Source organism: Pteropus medius, unplaced genomic scaffold (assembly GCF_902729225.1).
Source record: "Pteropus medius unplaced genomic scaffold, Ma_sr-lr_union100, whole genome shotgun sequence".
In the NCBI taxonomy this organism is placed as follows: domain Eukaryota; kingdom Metazoa; phylum Chordata; class Mammalia; order Chiroptera; family Pteropodidae; genus Pteropus; species Pteropus medius.
In genome coordinates, this window is record NW_024344370.1 from 20,622,429 (window position 1) to 20,646,953 (window position 24,525).

Below are 24,525 nucleotides of genomic sequence, written 5' to 3' on the forward strand. Positions count from 1 at the left end.
GAAATCTATATAATTTTATTAGCCAGTGTCATCCTAATAAATTTAATAAAAAATGAAATGTACAGCATAATTGTTTTTAGTATAGTGACAGATATGTACAGCCATCACTACAGTCAATTTTAATACTTATTTTTTAAACTTATTTTAAAGAACTTATTTTTTATCTAAGATAAACTTTTTACCTTTGACTATCACTCCTACTCCCCATTCCCAGACCTAAGCAATCAGCAATTTACTTTCTGCCTCTATAGATTTTCCTGTTCTCGACATTTTATATAAATGGAATTACCATTATTTAAAAATTTTCTGTATCACTCTCTTCATTTTCTGGAATGTTACTGATATGGATTTTAGATCTTTTGATATTGTTCCACATTTCTCTAAGGCTATGTTCAATTTTTTTAATAGTTTTTCACTGTCTTGTTAATATTGGTTATTTTCTTTTGTTCTGTCTTCAAGTTTACTATTGCCTCTGCCATCTCCATTCTTTTATTGAGCCCATCCAATATTTTTTTTTAAATGTCATATATTATTTTTAGTTTTACAATTATTTGTATTTGGTTCTTTTTATAGTTCCTATTTCTCTGCTGATAACTTTTTTCTCATTCCATTCAAGAGTTTTACCCCAAAGAGCATAGTTATAATAGTTGCTTAGTCCTTATCAGATATTTCAACATTGGAGTTACCCTGGAATTGATACCTGTTGATTTTGATTGATTGTTTTAGCAATCTACCTGGTAGAGTCTGACTCCCTGGTTCTATCTAGCCTTCTCTGGATGATGGTTCCAATGTTAGTTATGTTTTCAGAGTATTTGTGTTAGCACCCTGTATGTGCCACTCAGTGCATGTGCTAACTCAGTGGTTAGTCTTGAGACTTGAGTGGTGGTTGATATTGCAGTTCAGTTTTCAACATCTTTGTTAGACTTCTTTAGCTCTATTCTACAGATTGTTGTAAAGATTAGGACTTGTGTCTGTTTATACACAGAATTAGGGGACCTCCTTTCCAGTCTATCCTCCCCATGATTTCTTCTTTGACTCAGTCTTTCTTTGGGTCAAAATCAGGAGATAAAGATGGAAAATGAACTCAGGTAGCTCACCAGGGTGCCAGTTATTCTTCAAATTTTTTATCTCCCTCCCTAGACTGCTTTTATCATTTAATTTTCAGAGTATTTAGGTACTTCTTTTTTTTTTTTTAATACATTTTGTCCAAAGGTTTTAGTTGATGATTGCAGGAGAAATAGGCTTATTCCATCTTGGCTGTTACCAGAAGTGCTATTTAATTTACTTCTCTAATTTTATCTTTTACTTTTCTGTGGAATCATAAATAGGCAGTGGTAAAATTTATTTTTTCCAGACCATCTTGCCATTGCTTAATTTTCGAACATCTTAGATGAGTACTCGGCAGACTTTTTCTGTAAAGGGCCAATTAGTAAATATTCTAGGCTTTTCAGGCATAGGAGCTCTGTCAACTGCTCAACTCTTCAGTGAGAAAGCAGCTATAGATTATATGGAAACAAATGGATGTGTCTGTGTTCCAGTAAAATTTTATTTGCAAAAACAGACAGCTAGATATGGACCATGGCCCATAGTTTACAGACCCTTCATTTAAGTCCTCTACACTTACTCTTTCCTGAAGCAGTGCTTGAAGAGTAAGTATTATTTCCTACTGAGCTTTGTATGTTGAAAATAATTTTTCCCATGACCACTTATATTTTTCTCTTACAGTTTATTCTTCTCTAAAGTAACTCAAAATTTAATTGAAATGAATGAAAAGAGAGGAATTCACAACAGTCCAGTTATATAAAATCTTCCCATCCTAACTTGCTTTGAATATATCCCCACAATAGATTTCTTCTGTGGCATTTTTGCCCGTCTCATAAATATTTGGAGACAGTATTAACAAAAGTACATAGGTCATATGTTTAGTACATGTCCATCATAGTAAAGCTCTAAATATGAAATGAAACATACAGCTCTGAAATTCAAGGTTTCTCAAGGACAATCTAGAAACTATATTAATAATGTTCTTTTTCTAAATACCTTCTATGTGTCCATTATCCTTTTGTGTTTTTCAGTAAGTGTGGGTCTTGATAGATTATGAAGGGAAATGCCTAGAGTTGCATTTTTATTTGTTTTACTCTTGTTGTGGTACTCTTGAACTTTAGTTTTTGAACAATATTTTGCAGATGAATGGTCTTAAAATGGTTGATGAGCCAATGGAAGAAGGAAAAGCAGATTCTTGCCAAGTAAGTACATGTATTAACTTATTAAGCTACATTTTTAGAATGTAAGGAAAGAGAATAATGGGAAGGGAGAAAATCTCTTTCAATTAAAGAAATTTATTCAAGTTTATTAATAAGTAAATCTAATTATTAATAAAACTACAGCAGTGTAAAATATAAGATGAATTTTTCTCTCAGAAATTCTTATACACAAATTTTTTAAACAACTTTATTGAGGTATAATTTACATGCCATGAAATTTGCTCATTTTAAGTGTAATGGGTGAAATTTTTACTTTCCAGTATTTGAATAACTAGATTACTTAAATACAGAATCATCTGAAATAAACTTTCACTTATATGTGATCTCTAAAACAAACAAACAAACAAACAAACAAACAAACAAACGAATGAACAAACAAAACAAAACAGAAGCAGACTCAGAAACAAATCAAACTGATGGTTCCCAGGGGGGGATTGGAGGGGCTGTATAGAAAAAGGTGAAGGGGGATATAGTCAATTTGATAAATTTGCATAGTGACAGATGATTATTAGATTCAATGAGGTGATCACATTGTAAGGTATATAAATGTTGAGTCACTATATCGTACATCTTAAACTAACATAGTATTGTATACCAACTATACTTGAAGAAATGCACGGAAAAATGAAAAATATAAGATTGTCTTTAACTTTAGGGTAGAAAGGAGATGTAACATGGAAATATTTAACTACAAGGATAACCTGAGGTCATTTAAAATCTATTTCCTAGCTTTCAAAAGGATTGCTTCTAAATTAATTCAGAAGTTTCTAACAAGTTTTAAAGACTGCTTAGCTACTAGGTCATTCTATGCAAAGCCTATATACTAGTCTCTCATTTTATAAGATCTAGTTTTACAGAAGAGCGTTCTTGATATTTTAGGGAAGGTCTGACTAAGGCAGACATATCCATTTATGTTATTTTATGATTGTCATTTCTATAGATATTTTCTTAGAATTATAGATTGTTTAAGCTGGAAGGAACCTCAGAAATAGTATTTACAATACCGTCATTGTATAGATAAGTCTACTGAGACCTGGAGAGGTTGTGATCTGTACTAGGTCATAAAACTAACAAGTAGCAGAATCATGACCTATGACCCAGTGTGCCTCATTTTAGGTCAGCTGTGTATTGTGCAGACCTAAAGAAGTGGGAAATAAGAGAAGCATCATCCTTTTCTTATTTAGTTGTGGGTAAAATCAACTTTGATGTCTGCCCTCCACCGAAACTAATTCATAAGTGGATTTTTCTCATATAGGCACCAGCAGAGATTTAAATTGGGTTTGTCCAAGATTCTCCTTTGAAATGTTCTATGTAAAAATCAACTGTCTCTGCAAGTAGTGATGATGTAACAATAATTTCAGTTCTGAGTAACAAGATGAGTGATAAAATATTTTAGCTATTATAATTTACTTAATATTACTTATATATTAATTTCGAGTATAGTTAAATATAAACTATCAAAATCATCTAGCATTTTATCTATAGATTATATGGACTAAAAGGCATAGTAATATTTATGTTTCTAGTTTATAAAAGATTGTAAGGAAATACAAGGCAGTAGGGAAGAATTTATTTCAGTATTAATGAATTGACAGGGAAATACCATGCCCCACATCACAGGAGGAAGAAAAATATGTATATATGTGTGCATATGTATATATTTGTACATGTGTGGCCAACATAAACACACAGACATATACATAGGGATATTATTAAATATTTACCTTTCTAATTTTAATAAAACATGAGTCAGAAAGTAAAACTTTAATAGAAAGACAGTAAAATATACAGTGCTATATGCTAATATGATTTACATTATGCTTCAGTTGCTAAAAAAGGAAGTTTGAAGTTTTGGGGACCAGAGGACCTAGAGTCACTTCCAAGAATTTGATAGTTTGTGGCCTGAGTCATCTGGGCTTAAAACAATGTATTTCAACTGTGTGATAATTCAGGTACTTGTGTCATTTAAATGATATGGGTGGTAAAAATACACTAACCATCTAAGTTTATCACCCCTGGAGTGGCTCCATAGTGTAGTGGTTATTATGTCTGCTTTACATGCAGAAGGTCCTGGGTTCGCGCCCCAGTGGAGCCACGGACCATACCCTGGGTGTGCCAGGACCCGGGTGCGCCAGGTCCCAGGTGCGTGCCTCGAGCGCGAAGGTGGAGATGCCCCACCTTCAGAGATCTAGTTCTTAAGGGGAGACTGCAACATCTGTAGGTTGGGGGTGGAAGTGGTGGGTGGTTAAAGAGGGTTAAAAAAAGATGATTACATATTGTAGAAGTTAGAACATACTATTTTGGTTGTGGTTGAGCCTTCATAGCTTTTCTTTTTATCAACAGTTGCTATGAAATTTAAAAAAAAAAAAAAACCACCTCATAATTATCCTTACTTCAGATTTGTTATTTGATGTTGGAAAGAAAAGTGGTTCTTATTTTGAAGTTATTAAATCCTATTTTCACAGTAGCAACTTACTTTACACAGATCAGCTATGATTAGGTACTGCGTATAGATTTCCTAGGGCTGTCATAACAAAGTACCACAGACTTGGTGACTTAACAACAGATTTATTTCTCACAATTCTGGAGATTAGAAGCCCAAGATCAAAGTTTGTTTTTTCTGAGGCTTCTCTTCTTGGCTTGTAGATGGCCATCATCTCCCTGTGTGCCTTCACATGGTTTTTCTGTGTGTGTCTGTGTCTTAATTTCCTCTTTTTAGAGGAACACTGGTCATATTGGTTTAGGACCCACCCTAATGGTGTCATTTTACTTTTATTACTTCTTTTAAAGCCCTGTTTCCAAACACAGTCACATTGTGTGGTACTGGGGGTTACAACTTCAGCATATGAATTTTGAGGGAACATGATTCAGTCCATAATATATTGTGTATTTTTGTGTCATTAAAGAATATGATATTTCTGACAAAATCTGGTATGCTCAAGTCCACATTTTACCTCTATATCCCTATTGTATAGCAGTGCCTGATGCATAGCATGTGCTTCATGAATGTTGATTTGTTGAGTGAGTGAATAATTAAAGAGAAAGTATTGTATATATGGGAAGATTAGGTGATATATCACATCTTTGTTGTACCAGAATAGGGGAAATTTTTTTTTTTAAATGAATTACTCTTAGAAAACAAATGGATCACTGGTAAGTACATTGCTACTTTATTTTGAGCTAAATTGCTGCCAGTGTCAAGTTTTTGGAATCATGCAGAACCAGAAGAAAGTGGGGTGGAGGAAGGGGGGATGGTTACAGATGACTAAAAAATAACATTTTAATAGTAAACTTCCATAAATATAGTCTTGAGGAGGCTGAGGAATATTAGGTGATAGACAAGAATGAAGCAGGAAGCAAATGATATATGAAAGACCAATATTGGAAGTGATCACACAGGAGGGTATCACATAATTTGACAGTAAAAAAGAGCTAGTGGCAGACACACTATAAAAGACTTCTGTAATAAGTAGCTGTGTATGTGTATTTGTGTGCGTATTCATCTATATGTCTATATAACTATGTCTTAGAAGCACCTAACTAGTGTTTTCCAGTCCTGACCATGTATCAGAATCATCTGGGGGGATTTTAGCAGATATATCTGATTGAGCACCACCCTAGTTATACTGAACTATAATCTTTGAAGGTGGGACCCAGACATATGTATTAAATAAATAATTATTCTACATGTGACTTCTATTTTAGTAATATAATAAGCATAGTTGTTTGCCTAAGAATATTTGTCTTTATTAGAAAAGGAAGATGGCTAGTCAGTAAGTTAATATGAGCATTTTTTTTTTTGAAGTATAGATTCTAAGGTCATTATGCCCTTCATTTGTGTTGAGTACAACACAGTATAATAAAAATACTGACCATGGATAATCTAGTAAAATATTTATAGTCTTTGCTCTAAGGAAAAATTCTTATTAAATTTAGAAATATTGTCATCGCAGTCATTTCTATTAAAAATTGACACAATTCCATTATCCAGAATTAATCTTCTTTCAGTATTTCCTTTATATATTTAAAAAAAATCAGGATACATATTTTTCTGTTGTTTTAAAAAAGGTATTTTAAAATAATTTTGAGATTTCTTATTGGTTAATTTTACCTTTAAAAGCTATATATTTTTAGAAGTCTTCCTTTATCATTCAAAGTCAGATCTCCTTCCTTCACCATATATTTAACACAATGCAGTGTACAGTTGATATATTATTGAGCTGTACATTTGAAACCTGTATAATTTTATTAACCAACGTCACTCCAATAAATAAAAATATAAAAGTTTTTGTTTATTTTCTTTTTATGAAATTGGGTGGATTTCTTTGCCTATCTATACCTAAAAGATTAAACAAGTATTGTGCTAAGCATTATGAATACAGGGTTGAACGTGATAATACCTGCATTCAGGAAGCCCACAGTTTAGTTATTAGGATATATTGTAACACTATTCTATAGTGGCTATGTACTGGGAAAAGTAGTATTTTAAAATCTAGCAGCATTTTCATGTCGGAAATGTTTTAGAGTAATGCTGCTGAAAATTAAAAGACATATTTGCATTTTTATTTATTTTATTTTTTAAAATTTATTTACTTTTATTTTTATTTATTTATTTTTATGGTGGCATTGATTAACAAAGTCTAGTAAGTTTCAGCTGTACACCTTAACAGTAAGGCATTAAGGAAATGCAAATCAAAACCACAATGAGATACTATCTCACAGCTGTTAGAATAGCTATAATCAACAGGACAAGTAATAACAACTGTTGGAGAGGATGCGGAGAAATAAGATCCCTCATACACTGCTGGTAGGACTGCAAATTGGTACAGCCACTATGGAAAACAGTATGGAGGTTCCTCAAAAAACTAAGACTTCATCTACCATATGATCTAGCAATCCCTCTGCTGGATATTTACCCCAAAGACTTAAAAACTCATATCTGAAAAGACATTTACACACTGATGTTCATAGCACATTATTCATAGTGGCCAGGACATGGAAGCAATTGAAGTGTCCTACGATAGATGATTGGATAAAGTAGTGGTGGTACATATATACAATGGCGTATTACTCAGCCATAAGAAGAGATGAAATACTGCCATTTGTGACAACATGGATGGACCGCGAGATAATCATGCTAAGCAAAATAAGCCAGACAGAGAAAGTTGAAAATCACATATCACTTATATGTGTGATATAATGCTAAAAGCAACAAATGAACAGGGCAAACAAACAGAGATTCATGGACATGAGCTTATAGACTAGTGGTTACCAGACGGTAGAAGGTGGGGAGAGGGGGAAGGTAGACAGGATAAAGGAGGTCAAATATGTGGTGACAGAAAGAAATCTGACTATGGGAAGTGAACACAGTGTAAATATACATATTTGCATTTTTATGGGATGAGCATATGTGGATTTTATTTAGAAGAGGCAGTGGGCAGACATTTTCATCTGGAAGACTTGCTTAGGTTCAGTGAAATTAATTAGAATAGAGTATAGTTGTTTCCTAGCTCTGAACATTTTTTAGTTTGATGTAATAATGGCCCATGTTTATAATAATGATCTTAAATGCGGTAGAAACTGAAATGCTTTCTTAAACATAAAAACACTGTATTGTGTTCAGTGTAGAATCATCTAACATTTGAGAATTTGAGAATACTGAAGTAGAGTGGTTTCTGATTTCACCAAGGCCGCTTAGCTTATACATGGCCGAGCTAGGAGCACAACCAATAAAGTCTATTGACTCAGTAGTGTTCTTTCCACTAGAGAAAACTTTCTATAAGTGTGTTTGTGTGTTTTATATTCCATGTTTTGAAGTCTAATATTACATTCACAGTGTGGTAAAAACTCAGTTAACTGTAACATTTAAATAAGTATACAATCTTATATTGCTTTTGGTATACATATACTGCAAAGGTGCATACAGATAGGCCATACTTTAATCTCAAAATGTCAGCTACAAAGCATATTTATTTGCATTCACAAAAAGGTTCTTGACTTTTAAAAAAGACTCCTCCAAAAGGGGAACCTCAGTTTCATAGCTACTTTAAAAGAGTCCAATGAAATGCTGTTTTGATGTGTAAGAAACATCCACAGACATACTTTCCGAGCTGAGTCTTCATTTCTGATAGTGATTCCTAATACCTAAAGCTAAAATTTCTCTACCTAGATACCCTTATTGAGAGCGTGAATGTCGGACTACCTATTTAACATGGAAGTTATTTTAGCTGCCATGAAACCTAGCTTCTTGGGACTATGCTCTTGTTCACTTTGGCCATAGTCACCATTGACTATGGTGAATTTATTGAGAATATTCTTGCCCTCCAGCCCACAATTAATATGGTATAATGGAAAGCTACCAAGACTTCTGTGCATTGTGATAAACTAGTCATGTGAGCTTAAACTATAATTTTCTCTATACTGTCAGAAGGTTGAATAATATATCCCAGCTCTTGGTATTTTGTGAAATGTAACACATCTTAGGTTTTTTTTTTTCCCATCCTAGCTATTGTGCTTCTCTAGGAACTAGAATTACAGCTCACTTGAGTGTAGTCTTCACAGCTGAGTAGAGTCCTACATCAAGGAGCAGAAACACTCCCTGGGTGACTTCCTTTCTGCCTGATCCAAGTGTTAGGAAATCTGGCATAAAACTTATAAACAGTGTTTTAATGAAAGTAGAGTTATGGTCTGGGAACATTTGTTTGGTCTCAGATTTAGTTTGTCTATGCCAGTTTCTTTTTCAATAATGTGAATAGTTTGACATTTAAATATTTATGTATCACTGACTGTTCACAAGGGTATAGTAAAATACTATTTAAAGTAATCTTGAGGTTCACATTTTTTTTGCCATGACCTACAATTTACCAAGTTTTATCTACCTCTTGACTATCTCTGCATACACTTTATGTCACACTCCAGTGAGGGTCTTACAACTCTTAGTGATGAATGTTTTTATTCTATCTAGTTGGAAGGGAAGGCTGAAGCATAGATGTTACATGCTTTTATTTACATGCTATTATATAATAGAGATAGTGGCGATAGTGTATCTGTATGTGTTAGAAAATAGGGAAATAGGGATACTGGTAGCCTGGTAAACTCTGCTGGACTGAAGAAATTGGGTAGTAAATTATTTCTGGCATGATTTCTGGCTCTAAGCTTATCATAAGATGTTGCAACTGGATGTAAGTATTCTTTGGATTTATTTTTTACAGGGCGAAGGAGTTGTTAAAGAAATCCCTATTACTCATCACGTTAAGGAAGGATATGAGAAAGCAGACCCTGCACAGTTTGAGTTGCTCAAGGTTCTTGGTCAGGGATCCTTTGGAAAGGTAATCAGTGCTTTTTTCCCCACATTTGTTTCTCTTCTAAGCATTTAGCAAAAAAGTATACTCATAGAAATCTGAAGTGTGCTATCTCTAGATTTGTTAAAGGGTTCACACAAAGGTAACTTTCTAATTTTACTCCTTTTATTTCTACTGTACTTTTAGTCCCATTTCTTTATACTTCTCTGTAATAATTAAGTTTTTCAATCTCCTGGACTAAATTATTTCTCTAGGACAAAATAGAACATGCTATTTATTAGCTGCCTAAATCAAGGTACTTTGATTTCTGTAAAAAATTGGATAATCTTGTTTCCCTGCTCATATGCTACCATGATCATATCTTGCTCTCTCCTGGTGATTTCATTTATATTCCTTAGCTCTATCACAGAAGTCAGAGTGTATGTATCAATTCATGTATAAATGCATGAACTCATCCATCATCTGTTAAAGCAGCATGTGTGCAAACTAAAATAAGGGTAGGTACTGAGTGATATATGGATTGTGTGAAGCTCCTTCCTTTCATGGAGCTTAAATTTCAAGGGAGAAAGCAAAATGGAAAAAAGATAATTAACTGGCACTCATTAAAAATGCTTATTATAAAGTGCTTAATGGCATATGATTTCTGGAAAAGAAGTATGTAGGTCTGGTTCCTGACTTTTGTACACCTAAGACATGAACATTATTGCATATGCACAGTAAATAATGGCCTTTAAGAAAACAGCAACAACAAGAGTTTAAGGGAAGAAAGAAAAGGAGAAACTGCTAATTTCAGGGTGGCTGAGATTTAATTTCAAAGGGGGAAAGTAAAGCAATTGATCAGTGATTATTTATTGTGCTCTGAAATATTTTAAAAGACAGGCATGTATTGGAATACCCAATGTGCATACAACAGTTATAAGAGCAGTATTGATAGTATTGGTGAAAATAAAATAGACGTTAATTGTTGTAAAGTAGCCCAATATCTTTGTGGTATAGATATAACATATAAAATATAGAGAAACATCTCCAGGACACAAAAAGGACAATCAAAAGTGGATTGTGGTTTAGCGGTGAATTGGTAAAGGACATGTATGAAGACATGGAGATAGGACTTGAATAATTGTGCTGGGGAGAGTAAAACTAGAAGGAGCTTTTAATAGATTATGTGTATAGAGGGGGGATGTTTATAGAACTGACCTGTAGAGTAGGTATGTGCATTTTGCACACCTTTATAGGTTTTTAAATATATAATCTTTTAGCTATTTTACATTATATTTCTATGATGTTAATTTTCAAAGAACACCGATATAGTTCTTTCATATCTCAAATGTATAAGTGCTTGAATATCAACTTAAATAAAATCTAACCACGTAAACATTTCAAGCCATTAAAAGTAATTCTTTTGCCATGTGATGTACATATTTATTCATATGTATATTTATTTATATCCAGCTTTGTTCCAGAAAACATTTAAGGCTTTCATAGATGAATACTAAATAAAATTAAATTAAAATAAGTAGAGAAGATGGTGGAAGCAAAAAGATTAGAGCAGGGGAGGTTAGATGAATCCAGGAATACACACCCTATTTTTAAGAAATGCATGACATAAAGGGCCTATAAGTCTTCTAGAAGTGGGATAAAAATTAAGGTTTAAATTTTCTGGCAGCCATTATAAAGAAGTCAATACATTTAACTGTATGATTAATGACAGTATCTTTAAGGTAGAAATGGATCAGACAGACCAGAGAAATTTTCTCATGGAGCTTCATAAAGAATATAGTATAACATAATGAAATATCTTCAGTAACATCTTCACATTATATATAGGGACATGCTGACAAGTTGTCAATATAGTCCTTAAATTCAGGGAACACTCAGCTTTGTCTGTGTAAGAACTTTGTTTAAACAGGGATATCATAGAAGCCTTTTAAAAATTCCTAATACTAAAATACAAATATCTAATACTAAAATACTAATACTAAAATAGAGTAGTGCTCTTTATGTAGTTCATCCACTAAATAAATATTAAGGAGATAGATTTTTTTTTTCCTCTAGGATGTGAAAATACTTGCTTATCAGTATTACATCATTTGTGTAGGCATTGTGTGGGTATGACTTGTTATATGCTGAACTTATTCAGGAATTTGGCCAAGGCTGTGAATCAGATAAGTGTTAAGAGCAATTCCAAGAAACTTTAGGCTGCAGCCTTATTTAAGTTTTTCTGCAAAAGTTCCATTGTTAAATGCAATAAATGGAATTTTAACCTATATAAAGCCAATAGGGGGAAAACTCTACTAAAGTCAGTTGTAAAATTGTACTTTAAAGAAGCATGCATTATCATCATGAAAGATGAATATAAAATTCTGTACTAAACAAACACCAAATATGATGCTATTAATTATCATTAATGTATTAATTGAAATGTATACCAACTTATATTATTTTAAAACATAGTCAAATAAAACACATGAAAACATGTTTGAAATTGTCATATTAGCCTTCCTTGTATTTCTCATGCCAAGTCATATTTACATAGAGCATACATTTAACATTCTTGGATTCTAATTTTTTTTTGGCTTTCATAATAGTAAAACCTTTAACTATTGGTCTTAAATATAATGTTTTTGAAAATATAAAACTCTGTACTCTTAAGTAATTGCTTAACTGTCAAGAGCTAGCTTTAAAAAATACATATTTACATCTTAATATTTCTTACAGTTGGTCCTTTGTCTTCAGTCAACATTAAAACTATGTGATCTTTCATTTATATTCAACAAACACTTATTAAGAATTTCTTAATAGAAAATATGTAAGTCTATATCACCAAGAGGAAAGTATCTTGGAGTAACTCACACATTTCTCTTCTGGACAGATTCCAAGAATTGGGTTAGTGACTGAAAATAAACTTTTCTGGTCAGGATAGATATCTTTTTTAGATACAGTGGTTTGAAGCCATGAAAATCCTTCTGTAATTAATCATGAGGTAGAGAGCTAAGTGAGATGTTTTCTTATGCTAGGAAAGTTTACCCATAAGACCTGAAAAAAACAAATCAGGTGATGAACGAATTAACAGTTACTTCTCCAGACTGTGAAAGATGGCTTCTATTAAATGCCATCTTGGGATACTAGTGAGTGCTAGATGAGCTAGGGCAAAAGTAGCTGTTTCTTTCAAGTGTCTTCCTGAAAGCCTGGACTTTTTTTCTTCCTTTACTGTCCCCTTATGCCCTCTATATTCCAATCTTTTAAACCTTAGTAAGGGCTGTGTTCTAGAACAGTTGTTCTTAAAGTGGTTCTCAGAGATACCCCCTAGGCATCTGCAAGGGGCTTTCAGGGTGTCTTCAAGGTCAAAAATATTTCATAATAATATTAAGATAATATTTGTAAAACTTCTTGCAGCTTTGCACAATCAAGGCAGTGACTCCAAATTGTATCAGTAGTCACTGTATTCTTCACTATTACACACTTTCAGTTTAAAAAAAATACAAGTTTTACTTTATGCCCTTGGTGAGGTGTTAACAAAGATTAAATTTATCAAATCTCAACCCTGAGTACACTCCTTTTTAATATTGTATGATGAAATGAGGACACATAAAGCACTTGTGTTATTTTATGAATTGTGAGCTGAACCTAGCCACTTTTTTTCATGGAACACCATTTTTACTTGAAAGAATGATTGACAAACTGTAGTTACTTCAAATTGGGTATTTGGTAGATAATTTCTTAAAAATGAATGGAATGAGCCTGTTATTTCATGGAAAACAATTGACTACTTTTATTAATGATAAAATTTGAGCTTTAAAGCAAAAAAATAGAATTGTGGAAAAATTTTATTTGCCATTATGAACTTGATATCTTAATTCTCAAAAGATTTTCTGATGAGATTCCTGCTGTCAACATTTACAAGATCTGCATCACTCAGTGAACCAGTATTTTTGAGATGACCAACACATGATGTTTTCATATCAGACCGGAATGCAAAATTCATTCAAAGTGTAAGGTAGATCAGTGGATTATTATATAATAGAATGTGGATGCTTAATTGATATGGTTTCAGATTCTCCATTGCATCTAACCTTTAAGAAACTAATACTTGTCAAGTTCTTGTGTCATATCAAAGAAAAATAACCACAGTTATATGGAAAGGCTAATAAAATACTCCTCCCTTTTCCAAATACATGTCTGTCTGATTTTTCTTTCTGTACTTAAAGCAAAACAACTTAATGGCAGAAGCAGATATGATAACCCAACTATCTTCTATTAAGTTAGATATTAGAGATTTGCAAAAATTTAAATCAATGTCACTTCTTTCTTTTTTGTTATTTTGGAAAATATAGTTATCTTCATAAAAATATTTATGCTCACATGTAGCAGGCTTATTATTTTTAATGAGTCAATAAATAGTTATTTTTTCTGTTTTAATTTCTGACATGGTAAATATCAATAGATAAAACCCATAAAAACAAAAGCACTTTGAGGTCTTCAATAATTTTTAACATCGTAAAGGATTCCTGAGACTAAAAAGATTAAGAATTACTTTTCTGGAAGAGACAGATAAAGATAGTTCTACTTGTGGAAGTCATACTCACGAAACGACTCCTTTTTTTGTCATCCTCCTGGTCACGTGATATTGATTAGGAGAAAGGAAAGTCTTTGGTTGTCTTCATTTATTTGCCCTTGTCAGTAAAACTGAGTGAAAACTTTGAGTCTGGTTATTAGGATTAATGTCGTTTGGTTTGCTTTGTAGTCGTCTGTGTGTCCTAGCAATTCATTTACTCTACTATTTAAAAAATTGATAGGCTGCCTCTTATCAGCTATACAAATAATGTGCAATTCCATTTGTTTGCCAACAACTAAAAACTTGAAAAACAAAACAGATGGGAAAATATACATCTAGACTTGTAGCTTCTTGAGTTTAATCAATAGGTGTTGGGTGGTGGGGGGGAATGGTATAGATGATAGAGGCTCTGTTCATTCCCCTGGCGACCAAATCAGAAACAAGGAGCAAACAGCAAGGAAAAATCATCTGGAATTTAGAAGAACAAGCCATACAACTAGTGAGAAATCTAAGAAATCACCCTGAAATGGCAGAAGGTAGGATGGGGCGAGGACGTGAGTCCACCCGGTCTGAGCGGCTGAGACGGAGACTGCGGCAGCAGCAGCAGTGGAAGCCTTTTAAAGAGACTGTGTCTGTGAGCAGATTTTTGCAGTGACGGACCTGCTCATTCCGAGCACCAGTGCAGGTTTGGCTGTGCAGGAGGCACCAGGGACCTACAGGGAGACACTGAGTTGTCGAAGTAAGGGCCAAGGGGAGACTTGCTCTGTAAAGAAGAGCCAGCAGTATCCATTGTTCTTCTGTTGAGCCCTTCCCCATCCCAGTGTGCAGATGCAGCACCAACATAGTGGAGACCTCATAAATTGGATAACAGAGGTTGCTCTGCCTAGAAGATGCCCTGAAACTCCGCTTCCCCCAACTCATGGCCCCACCCAAGCCACATCCAGGTTTATCCTTGGTGAGTCAGGTACTCCTTGCTGAGCAGCACCTAGACACGTGCTGGTGGCAGCTGGCCTTGGTTTCTGGTGTGGCCTTTTGAGGCAACTATAAGAACAGCATCTGTGGATTGCTTGCTGAATCTTAACAGGTGGCCCCGGAGGGGCACAGGCTGGAGATAAACTTGGCCTGCAGCTGAAGCCCTCTCAGGACTGTGCCACTGGGCACCTCCTTCACAAATCCATTGATAGTAAGACCAGGAAACTTAGGAGCTTTCCTTAATACATAGAAACAGTCACAGAAAAGGCAACCAAAAAGGGAAGACAAAGAAGCAGAAACCATATGAGAGAACAGAACAGAGATCCAGAAATAATGGAGTCGAGCAATCTAACAGATGCAAAGTTCAAAACACTGGTTATAAACATGCTCAATTAACTTAGGGGAAGAGTGGAAGAATTCAGTGAGAATTTTAACAAAAAGATAAAAAACAAAAATGGAAATGGAAATTATAAGAGAGAACCAGTCAGGAATGAAGAACACATTATCTGAGATGAGAAGTATATTAAATGGAATAAACAAAGTGAATTAAAAAGAGGATCCAACAACCTATATAGAGGATAGGGAAGCCAAGGACACTTAGTCAGAATGGCAAGAAAACGAAAGCCAAGACTATAATAATAATTTAAGAAGCCTATGGGACACAATTAAATATAAAAAATATCCCTGTCATGGGAGTACCTGAAGGAAAACAAGAAGTTGAAGAGCTATTTAAAGAAATAATGATGGAAAACTTCTCTAATCTGGTGAAAGAAATAGACATAAAACCCCAGGAAGCTCAGACAGTCCCCAAAATAGATGAAACTAGAGGCCCCCACCAAGACACATCATAATTAAAATGCCGCAGGTTAAATACAAAGAGAGAATCTTAAAAGCAGCAAGAGAAAAGCAGTTAGTTCCTCCAAGGGGGCACAGATAAGACTGGCAACTGGTTTCTCAAAAGAAACTATGCAGGATATAAGGACTTGGCACAAAATAGTCAATGTGATGAAAACTGAGGATATACAACCAAGAATACTTTATCCAGCAAAGCTATTATTTAGAGTTGAAGGACAGATAAAGAGCTTCCCAGATAAAAATAAGCTAAGGGAACTTAGACCAAGCCAGTATTACAGGAAATGTTGGATGAACTTCTTTAAGAAGAAAAAGCATGTATCAAAAACGTGAATAAAGAATGGTAATAACTATATTCCTATCAATAAGTACCTGAAATGGAAAAGAATTAAGTGCTCCAACCAAAAGAGATAGTGGCTGAATGGATATGAAAACAAGACACTTATACTGCCTACAAAAGACTCACTTCAGATTAAAAGAAACACAAATCAAAAGGAAGGAGATGGAATAAGACAGCGCTTTGATGGACCTAGAGAGTATTGTAGTAAATGAAATGGGTCAGATAGAGAAAGACAAATATCACGAGATTTCAAGTATATGTGGAATCTAAAGAACAAAATCAACAACAACAAATGGAAATAAATTCGTAGATACGTAGAATATTTTGAGGGCTACTACATGGGAGAGGGGGTTGGTAGAACTGTGAAAAAGGGCAAAGGGATTAAGTAGTACAAATGGATAATTAGAAAATAGATATGGAGATATAAAGTGCAGCATAAAGAAAATAATAATGTAATAAACATCTAAGGGGAAAAAGGAGTACTGCATTTAGTGGGTTGATCACTGAGTTATATAGATCTCTAATCACTATGTTGTACAACTGAAACAATTATATTATTGTATGCCAAATATAATTGAAAAACTCATTGAATTGTACAATGTAAATACAAGGAGCTAATTGACTATTATATTTCAATAAAGATGGAAAAAATAGGTGTTATATGACATTTAGAACACCATGATATCTAGTTTGTGTTTGTATTCTCTTTAATCCAGGTTGATTGATATTATTTTGTGATTTTAAAACCTGATTTAGCACTTCATTTATAAGAAATTAATTTTATTTTCTAATGCTTCTCTTTTATAAAGGACATTGAGGTTATACTATAGGTATGCTAAAATTTGATACTCTTTGTTCAAATGATTATCATTTTCATCAGTGAAAAATATGGACTTTTAAGAATATCCTTTCTAAGTTTAAATCCAGTAAAAATAACTCCATGGAATGACACCACTCTGATCTTCTGTGGCAAGATACACACTTTGTCAGTTCTATATTATTTTGGGAAATCTTGTTGGATTTCAGGCCAAATCCTAGGCAAGAAAGTAACAGAGGGTAGCAGTTTTAATTTGTTAGCTCTTTTAATATAGAAGTATTTATGGTGACAAAGTTTATTATATGGTTCGACCTCTAAACTTTTTTTCTCTTAAGAGTTTTATGTTGCAAAAAACAACTGTTTGTTAGTATGTGGATTCTCTTGGTTAGTCTACTCCAAGTGTGGTATGAACTGATTGGTACTAGCTCACATGAGCTATGTTCAGAATCTGAGAGTAAGCATTTAGAAACTTCTATAGAAATTTAACAGAGTAATTTTATGTGTGGAATCTATTAATTTAAAAGGGGATTGTATTCTGTTTGACGTCTAAATTTTATTTTCCTAAATAATTCATTTTGATTATATTTTATAAAAGTATGGTCTGCAGTGGGATGGAGGAAAGGGAAAAAGTACTGGTTTGTCTACACAGAAAGTGTGCGAAGCACTACACTAGGTGAGTATGAAAATGCTAAACCTGAAGTGGTCTTTGGGTTTACATCTGAAATAAAGCCTTACTTTCAGGACAGAAGAAAGCAGAGTTTCCATGAAGTAAACATTCCCCCTCAACCCCGAGTTGGCTGATAACACAATTACATGTAAAATATCTGGAATAGGTTCTGGTCAAGATGGCAGGGTAGGTAAAGGCTGTCTTTGCCTCCTCCCATGACTGCATTAAAATTACAACTAAATTATAGAACAGTCAACTTGGAGAACCACTTGAAGTCTAGCTGAATATATCACCTATAACTAAGGACATAAAGAAGAGGCCATGTCGAGACTGGTAGGAGAGGCGGAGACGCAAAACGGGCTGGCCCCACACCTGCATATGGCAATTGAGCACCGGGTGGGATATCTCAGCTGCAGAGGGTCCCCTGAATGAGAGGGGCTCCATTCCTACATTGGAGCTCCCCGACCCAGGGTTCCGCTGCCAGGAAGAGGAGTCCCCACAATATTTGGCTGTGAAAATCAGTGGGGATCCCGACCGTCCAGGTGAGATGGAAGGAACCTGGAAATCCAGACATCCCCTTAAAGGGCCCACGCTCAGACTCATTTGTTCGTAGACACTCACCCTGGGCTCCAGCAGAAAGACAGCAGCTCAGGAGGCTCCAAAGACATATGGGGAAAGACTCAGTTGTGTGGCTTCAGGGCAAAGGCTTGAGGGACATCCACTGGTGTCCCTTTGTTGGGCCCTCCTGTGTAGCCTACGCATGGGCACCATCTTGCCTGTGTTGAGTCCTCCTTCCACACTGCCAATTCTGGTCTGCATTGGACTGGTGAGATTCATTTGCTCGATCCTGGTGACTCCCTGGGACCCTGCCCCACCCAATTCGCAAATTACAATCTCTTTGCTCAGGACCAGCTCCACTCTGCGCTCTCAACAGGGGGCTCATTCAACAGCAATCAACAGGCCTCGGCTCTTGCACCTCTGGAGAAATTTTTGGTGGCGGGCAGCCAGCTCCTGCCTGAGCTGCAGTATCTCTTGAACAAATCTCAGAGGTCTGTGGGCCCAAGGCAGGAAACAGCTGACCTCTGTGTGATCTGAGACTTTTGTGAGTGGCCACAGGCTCAGCACTGATACCATATCTGAATCTGCATTGGCCTCATGGAATCAGCTTCCTTTACCCCAGTAACTCCCTGGGACCCCGCCCCACCCAACTCACAAATTGCTGGAGGCATATTTGGCTGGGTAACTAGCCCCACCCAGTCCTCTCAGCAGGAGGCTCTTTCAGCAACAATCAACTGGTTGCCCACCTCTAGAGACCCCATTGACTCCCTGTGACCCAGCCCCACCCAACTAGTGTATCACCTAAAGGCTCTTTCAACTGCTAAGTCTTATGGGCAGCCTCAGGCCTTGGGGTGCCCAGGACCTTTTACTAAGCTGCCAAAGCCTTAGTACTGGTGGCAGCCTGCCTTGGTTCGCAACGTGGTCTCTCCCACTTGCCTTCAGGTTCAGCACAGGCAGCGACCAACTGTGGATCGCTTTGTAGCTCCTACCAGGTATCCCCGGGCAGTCACAGGCAGCGGCTGACCTTGGACTGCACAGGAGACCCTCCCAAGGGGCCACAGAACCAACATACTTGGAGGCTGGCGTCAGACCACAAAGGAACACCACCTGATTAGCTCCACAAGCAGCACACCGAAAGGGTGGTTTCAACAGGTATGTGAGCCCGCTGGGGGAGTCCCACTCTGTGGAGTCAGCCCCCACACAGCAGCTCATAACCCTGTAGGTGCGGAATCTTCACAGCCAGTTAGCATGAGTGTCTGTCTCATCCACTGACATGTTAACAGCAATCAAAGCTTAACTAAAACAGGATAACACACACAACTCACACAAGGGACACTCCTGGAGCACCCAGTACAGGTGATCAGGGAGACTGCCACTGGGCCACACAGAACACCTACTACATAAAGCCACCTGGCTAAGAATGGTAGACAAAGCAGATCTACTTAATACATAGAAACAAACATAGAGAGGCAACCAAAATGAGAAAACAAAGAAACATGTCCCAAATGCAACAACAGGAGAAAACTCCAGAAAAAGAACTGGAGGCGAGCAAACCACCAGATTCAGACTTCAAAACACTGGTGATAAAGATGCTCAATGAACTTAGGAGAAGAATAGATAATCTCAGTGAGGACTTCAACAGAGAGATAGTAAGAAGAAAAAATGACATAGAAACCATAAAAAAGAACCAGTCATAAATGAATAATACAATAACTGAAAAGAAAAATATATTAGAAGGAATCAACAGAAGATTAGATGAAGCAGAGGACCAAATCAGTTATTTGGAAGACAAAGTATCAGCAAACATCCAATCGGAAGAGAAAGAAGAAAAGAGAAAAAGAATGAGGAAAGTTTGAGGGACTTCTGGGACAACGTAAAGTGTTCCAGCATTCACATCATACGGGTACCAGAAGGAGAAGAGAGAGAACAAGTGATTGAGAATGAATTTAAAGAAATGATGGAAAACTTCTCTAACCTGGCGAAAGAAATAGACATACAAGTCCAGGAAGCACAAAGGGTCCCAAACAAGAGGAACCCAAACAGGCCCATGCCAAAACATATCACAATTAAAATGGCAAAGGTAAAAGCAAGAGAAAGACAGCTAGTACTTGCAAAACTACTTCCATAAAAATGCCAGCTGATTTCTGCACTGAAACTTTGCAGGCCAGGGATTTGCACAAAATATTCAAAGTGATGCAAAGCAGGAACCTACAACCAAGACTTTTCTACCTAGCAAGGCTACTGATTAAAATTAAAGGTGAAGTAAAGAGCTTCGCAGACAGGAAAAGCTAAAGGAATTCACCAACTAGCCAGTTTTACAAGAAATGTTAAACAGATTTCTTTAAGAAGAATCGGGGAAAAATAAATATGAATAATAAAATGACAATAACTAGGTACCTATTAATAATCATTCTAAATGTAAATGGACTAAATGCTGCAATCAAAAGACATAGGGTAGCTGAATGGATAAGAAAACAAGAGACCCACTTGAGATCAAAAGACACAGACAAAGTAAAGGGATGGAAATCAAGAGACCCACTTGAGATCAAAAGACACAGACAAAGTAAAGGGATGGAAAAAGGTATTTCATGCTAATGTAAATGAAAAATAGCTGGGGTAGCGATACTTATATCAGAAAAAATAGACTTTAAAACAAAAGCTATAATAGACAAGGGCATTACGTAATGATAAAGGTATCAATCCAACAAGAGGATGTAATTCTAGTAAACTTTTATGCACGAACATAAGAACACTTACATGTATATGGCAAATATTGACTGACATAGAGAGATTGACAGTAATACAATCATTGTAGGGGACTTTTACACCCCATTGACACCAACAGACAGATCTTCCAGATAGAAAATCAACAAGGAAACATCAGCCTTAAATGACACACTAGACCAGTTGGATTTAATTGACATTTTTAGAGCATTTCAGCCCAACGCAGCACAATATACATTCTTCTCAAGTGCACATGGGACATTTTCCAGGAAAGACCATTTGATAGACCACAAAAGAAGTTTCAATAAATTTGAGAAAAGTACAATCATATCAGGCATCTTCTTTGCCATAAATGGCATGAAACTAGAAATCAATTACAAGAAAAATAAAAAATACACTGACACATGGAGACTAAATAACATGCTACTAAATGAATGGGTTAACAATGAAATCAAGGAAGAAGTCAAAAGATACCGAGAGACAAATGAAAATGAAAACACAACAACTCAAAATCTATAGTACTTGGCGAAAGCAGTCCTAAGAGGGAAATTTATCGCAATACAGGCCTACCTCAAGAAACAAGAAAAAGCTCAAACAATCTAACCTTACACTTAAAAAGAACTAGAAAAAACAGCAAAGTCCAAAGTGAATAGAAGGAAGGAAATAATAAGGATCTGAGTAGATATCAATGAAATACAGTCTGAAAAACAATATAAAAGATCAGTGAGACCAAGAACTGGTTCTTTGAAACAATAAACAAAATTGATGTACATTTAAGCAGACTCATCATGACAAAGAGAAGATCTAAATAATATCAGAAATAAAGAAGTGCCAACTGACACTACAGAAAAATAAATGATTATAAGAAAATACTATGAACAATTATGCCAACAAATTGGACAATCTGGAAGAAAAGGATAGATTCCTAGAAATACAATCTCCCAAGACTGAATCAAGGAGAAACAGAAAATCTGAGCCAACCGATTACCGCTAATGAAGTTGAATCGGTAATCAAAAAATTCCCCAAAACCAAAAGTTCTGGACTGGATGACTTCACAGGTGAATTTTACCAAATATTCAATGAAGAATTAATACCTATTCTTCTTAAATGATTTCAAAGATATCGAGAGGAGAGAAGGCGCCAAAGTTCATTTTACGATACCAACATTAATTACCCTGATTCCAAAACCAGGCAAAGACAATACAAAAAAAGAAAAATTTCAGTTGATATCCCTGATAAACGTAGATAGAAAAATCCTCAACAAAATATTAGCAAACTAAATTCCACAATACACTAAAAATATCATACACCATGGTCAAGTGGGATTTATTCCAGATATGCAAGTTTAGTTTAATATCTGAAAATCAATTAATGTGTTACACCATGTTAACAAATTGAAAGATAGAAATCATATGATTATATTAATAGATGCAGGAAAATTCGACAAAATCCAGCTCCATTTATGTTAAAAGCTCTAAGTAAAGTGGAAATAGAGGGAACATATCTCAACATAATAAATGTCATACAGCTAACAGACCTACAGTTAACATCATACTAAATGGGGAAAAGCTGAAAGCATTTTCTTTAAGATGAGGAACAAGACAAGGATTCCACTTTCACCACTTTAATTCAGCATAATATTGGAAGTCTTAACCACAACAATCAGACAAGATAAATAAAACGCATTGAAATTGGAAAGGAAGAAGTACAACTGTCATTCTTTGCAGATGACATGATACTATATAGAGAGAACCCTAAAGATTCTACCAAAAAATGAATAGAACTGTTAAGTGAATTCAATAAAGTAGCAGTACACAAAAATTAATATTCAGAAATCAAGTCACATCAGAAGCATGGCGGCATGAGGGATATCCCCTGATCTCTCCCCTCTATAGTACAACAAGTTGAACACCTACAGATAACACCTAACCTCTGAGAGGTATTGTCATCAAAGCATCTGAAGATTGGTGAATTATGCCAGTAGGGAGGAGAATGGGAAGCAGGTACTGTGGAATGCAGCCCGGAGCTCCCTGTAGGATGAGAGGGAGGGGGTAATTACACAATGTTTTTTTGACTCTTTGAAGCCCCCAACAGTCCTGCCAGTGATCAGCATATTCCATGTTGTGTACCCCAGTAATCAGAGTGGAGAGCAGGACTGAGACCAAGTGTGGAGGGGCAACAGCTGTGCCTTAGCAACCACCATTGCCAGGCAGAAAGCTGAGTCACAAATCTTGGCTACCATCTTCCACCATCTCATAGTGCACTGTCCTCCCCGCACCCTCACATACCTTCCCAGCATGAGCACCGAATCACCAAGGATCTCTTGCTGGCAGAACTGAAACATACACAGCGGTCATCCCAGAGATGGGGGTGGGGGGGAGGGATATAGACGGAAAGCAGCTAAAGCCTGCACTAGCATTATTGGAGGGAAAACAGTCACATGCAAAGCTAGTGTCTCCCAATTCACCCCACCGCCATCCAGTCAGGCTGCTTCACAAAGAAGCAGCAGAGCATTACACCTGACAGTTCGAGGATTACCAGAGTTTCAGGGCTTTTTCAGAGACTCAGACTCCCATCGCTGTTCACATTCACCTATGGGAGTGGATCCTTGGGCCAAGGTAACCTAGTCACAGAAGAGGTAACACAACTTCCCGGAGGGGTGGGAAACATTATTAGCTTCAGAACAGCTATACAACAGACATGGGCAGTTGAAGAGGCTTGGGCACCATGTACTGGAAATCAACAGAAAAGCCTTATTAACCTACTAAAGAGAGATCACTCTGTAACAAGTTTTATTTATTATTTCTTAAAAAAGATTATATGCCTCTTCACACCTAGGCAGAGAAATAGTCCATTAAACACCATGAACAACCAAAGTGACAAGGCAGCTCAGAAAGAAAATGAAAAATCTCTAGAAAATAAGTTTAACGTGGAATACGATTTAAATAAAAGAGAATTTGAGATTGTACTTTAGGAAATATTCAACAAGATGCAAAAAAATTCCAATAGTTCAAAGAACTTAGAAAAAAAATCAAAGAACGACAGGAATACTTTACAAAGGATATTGAAACTCTAAAAAAGTAGAACTTCTGGAGATGAAGAACTCACTAAAAAATGAAGAATGAAATAACAAACCTAGGAAATAGAGCTCACCAGATGGAGGAAATAATTAGTGATATCAAAGAAAGAAATCTAGAAATGATGCAGAAGGAAGAGAGACACTTGAGAGTGAAGAAAAATGAAAGAAACTCTACAAGGACTATCTGTCACCATCAGAAAAAGCAACATAAGAATAATGAGTATACCAGAAGGAGAAGAGATGGAGAAAGGAACAGAGAGCTTATTCAAAGAAGTAGTCGACAAGAATTTCTCGAACCTATGGAAGAAGTGAATCTTTGAATACAAGAGGCAAACAGAAAACCTAATTATCTCAACCCAGAAAGGCTTTCTCCAAGACACAATATATTAAATTAT

General features: G+C 35.7%; 1 protein-coding gene across 1 annotated transcript in view; it reads left to right on the forward strand.

Annotated features, from left to right (window-relative positions):
• Positions 1 to 24,525, forward strand: part of RPS6KA6 (ribosomal protein S6 kinase A6) — a 124,481-nt gene that overhangs the window by 22,851 nt on the left and 77,105 nt on the right. Inside the window, exons 2-3 of the mRNA XM_039870225.1 lie at positions 2,187 to 2,246; positions 9,476 to 9,592. Of these exons, the coding sequence (XP_039726159.1) occupies positions 2,187 to 2,246; positions 9,476 to 9,592 (177 nt within the window). The remainder of the gene's footprint in view (positions 1 to 2,186; positions 2,247 to 9,475; positions 9,593 to 24,525) is intronic.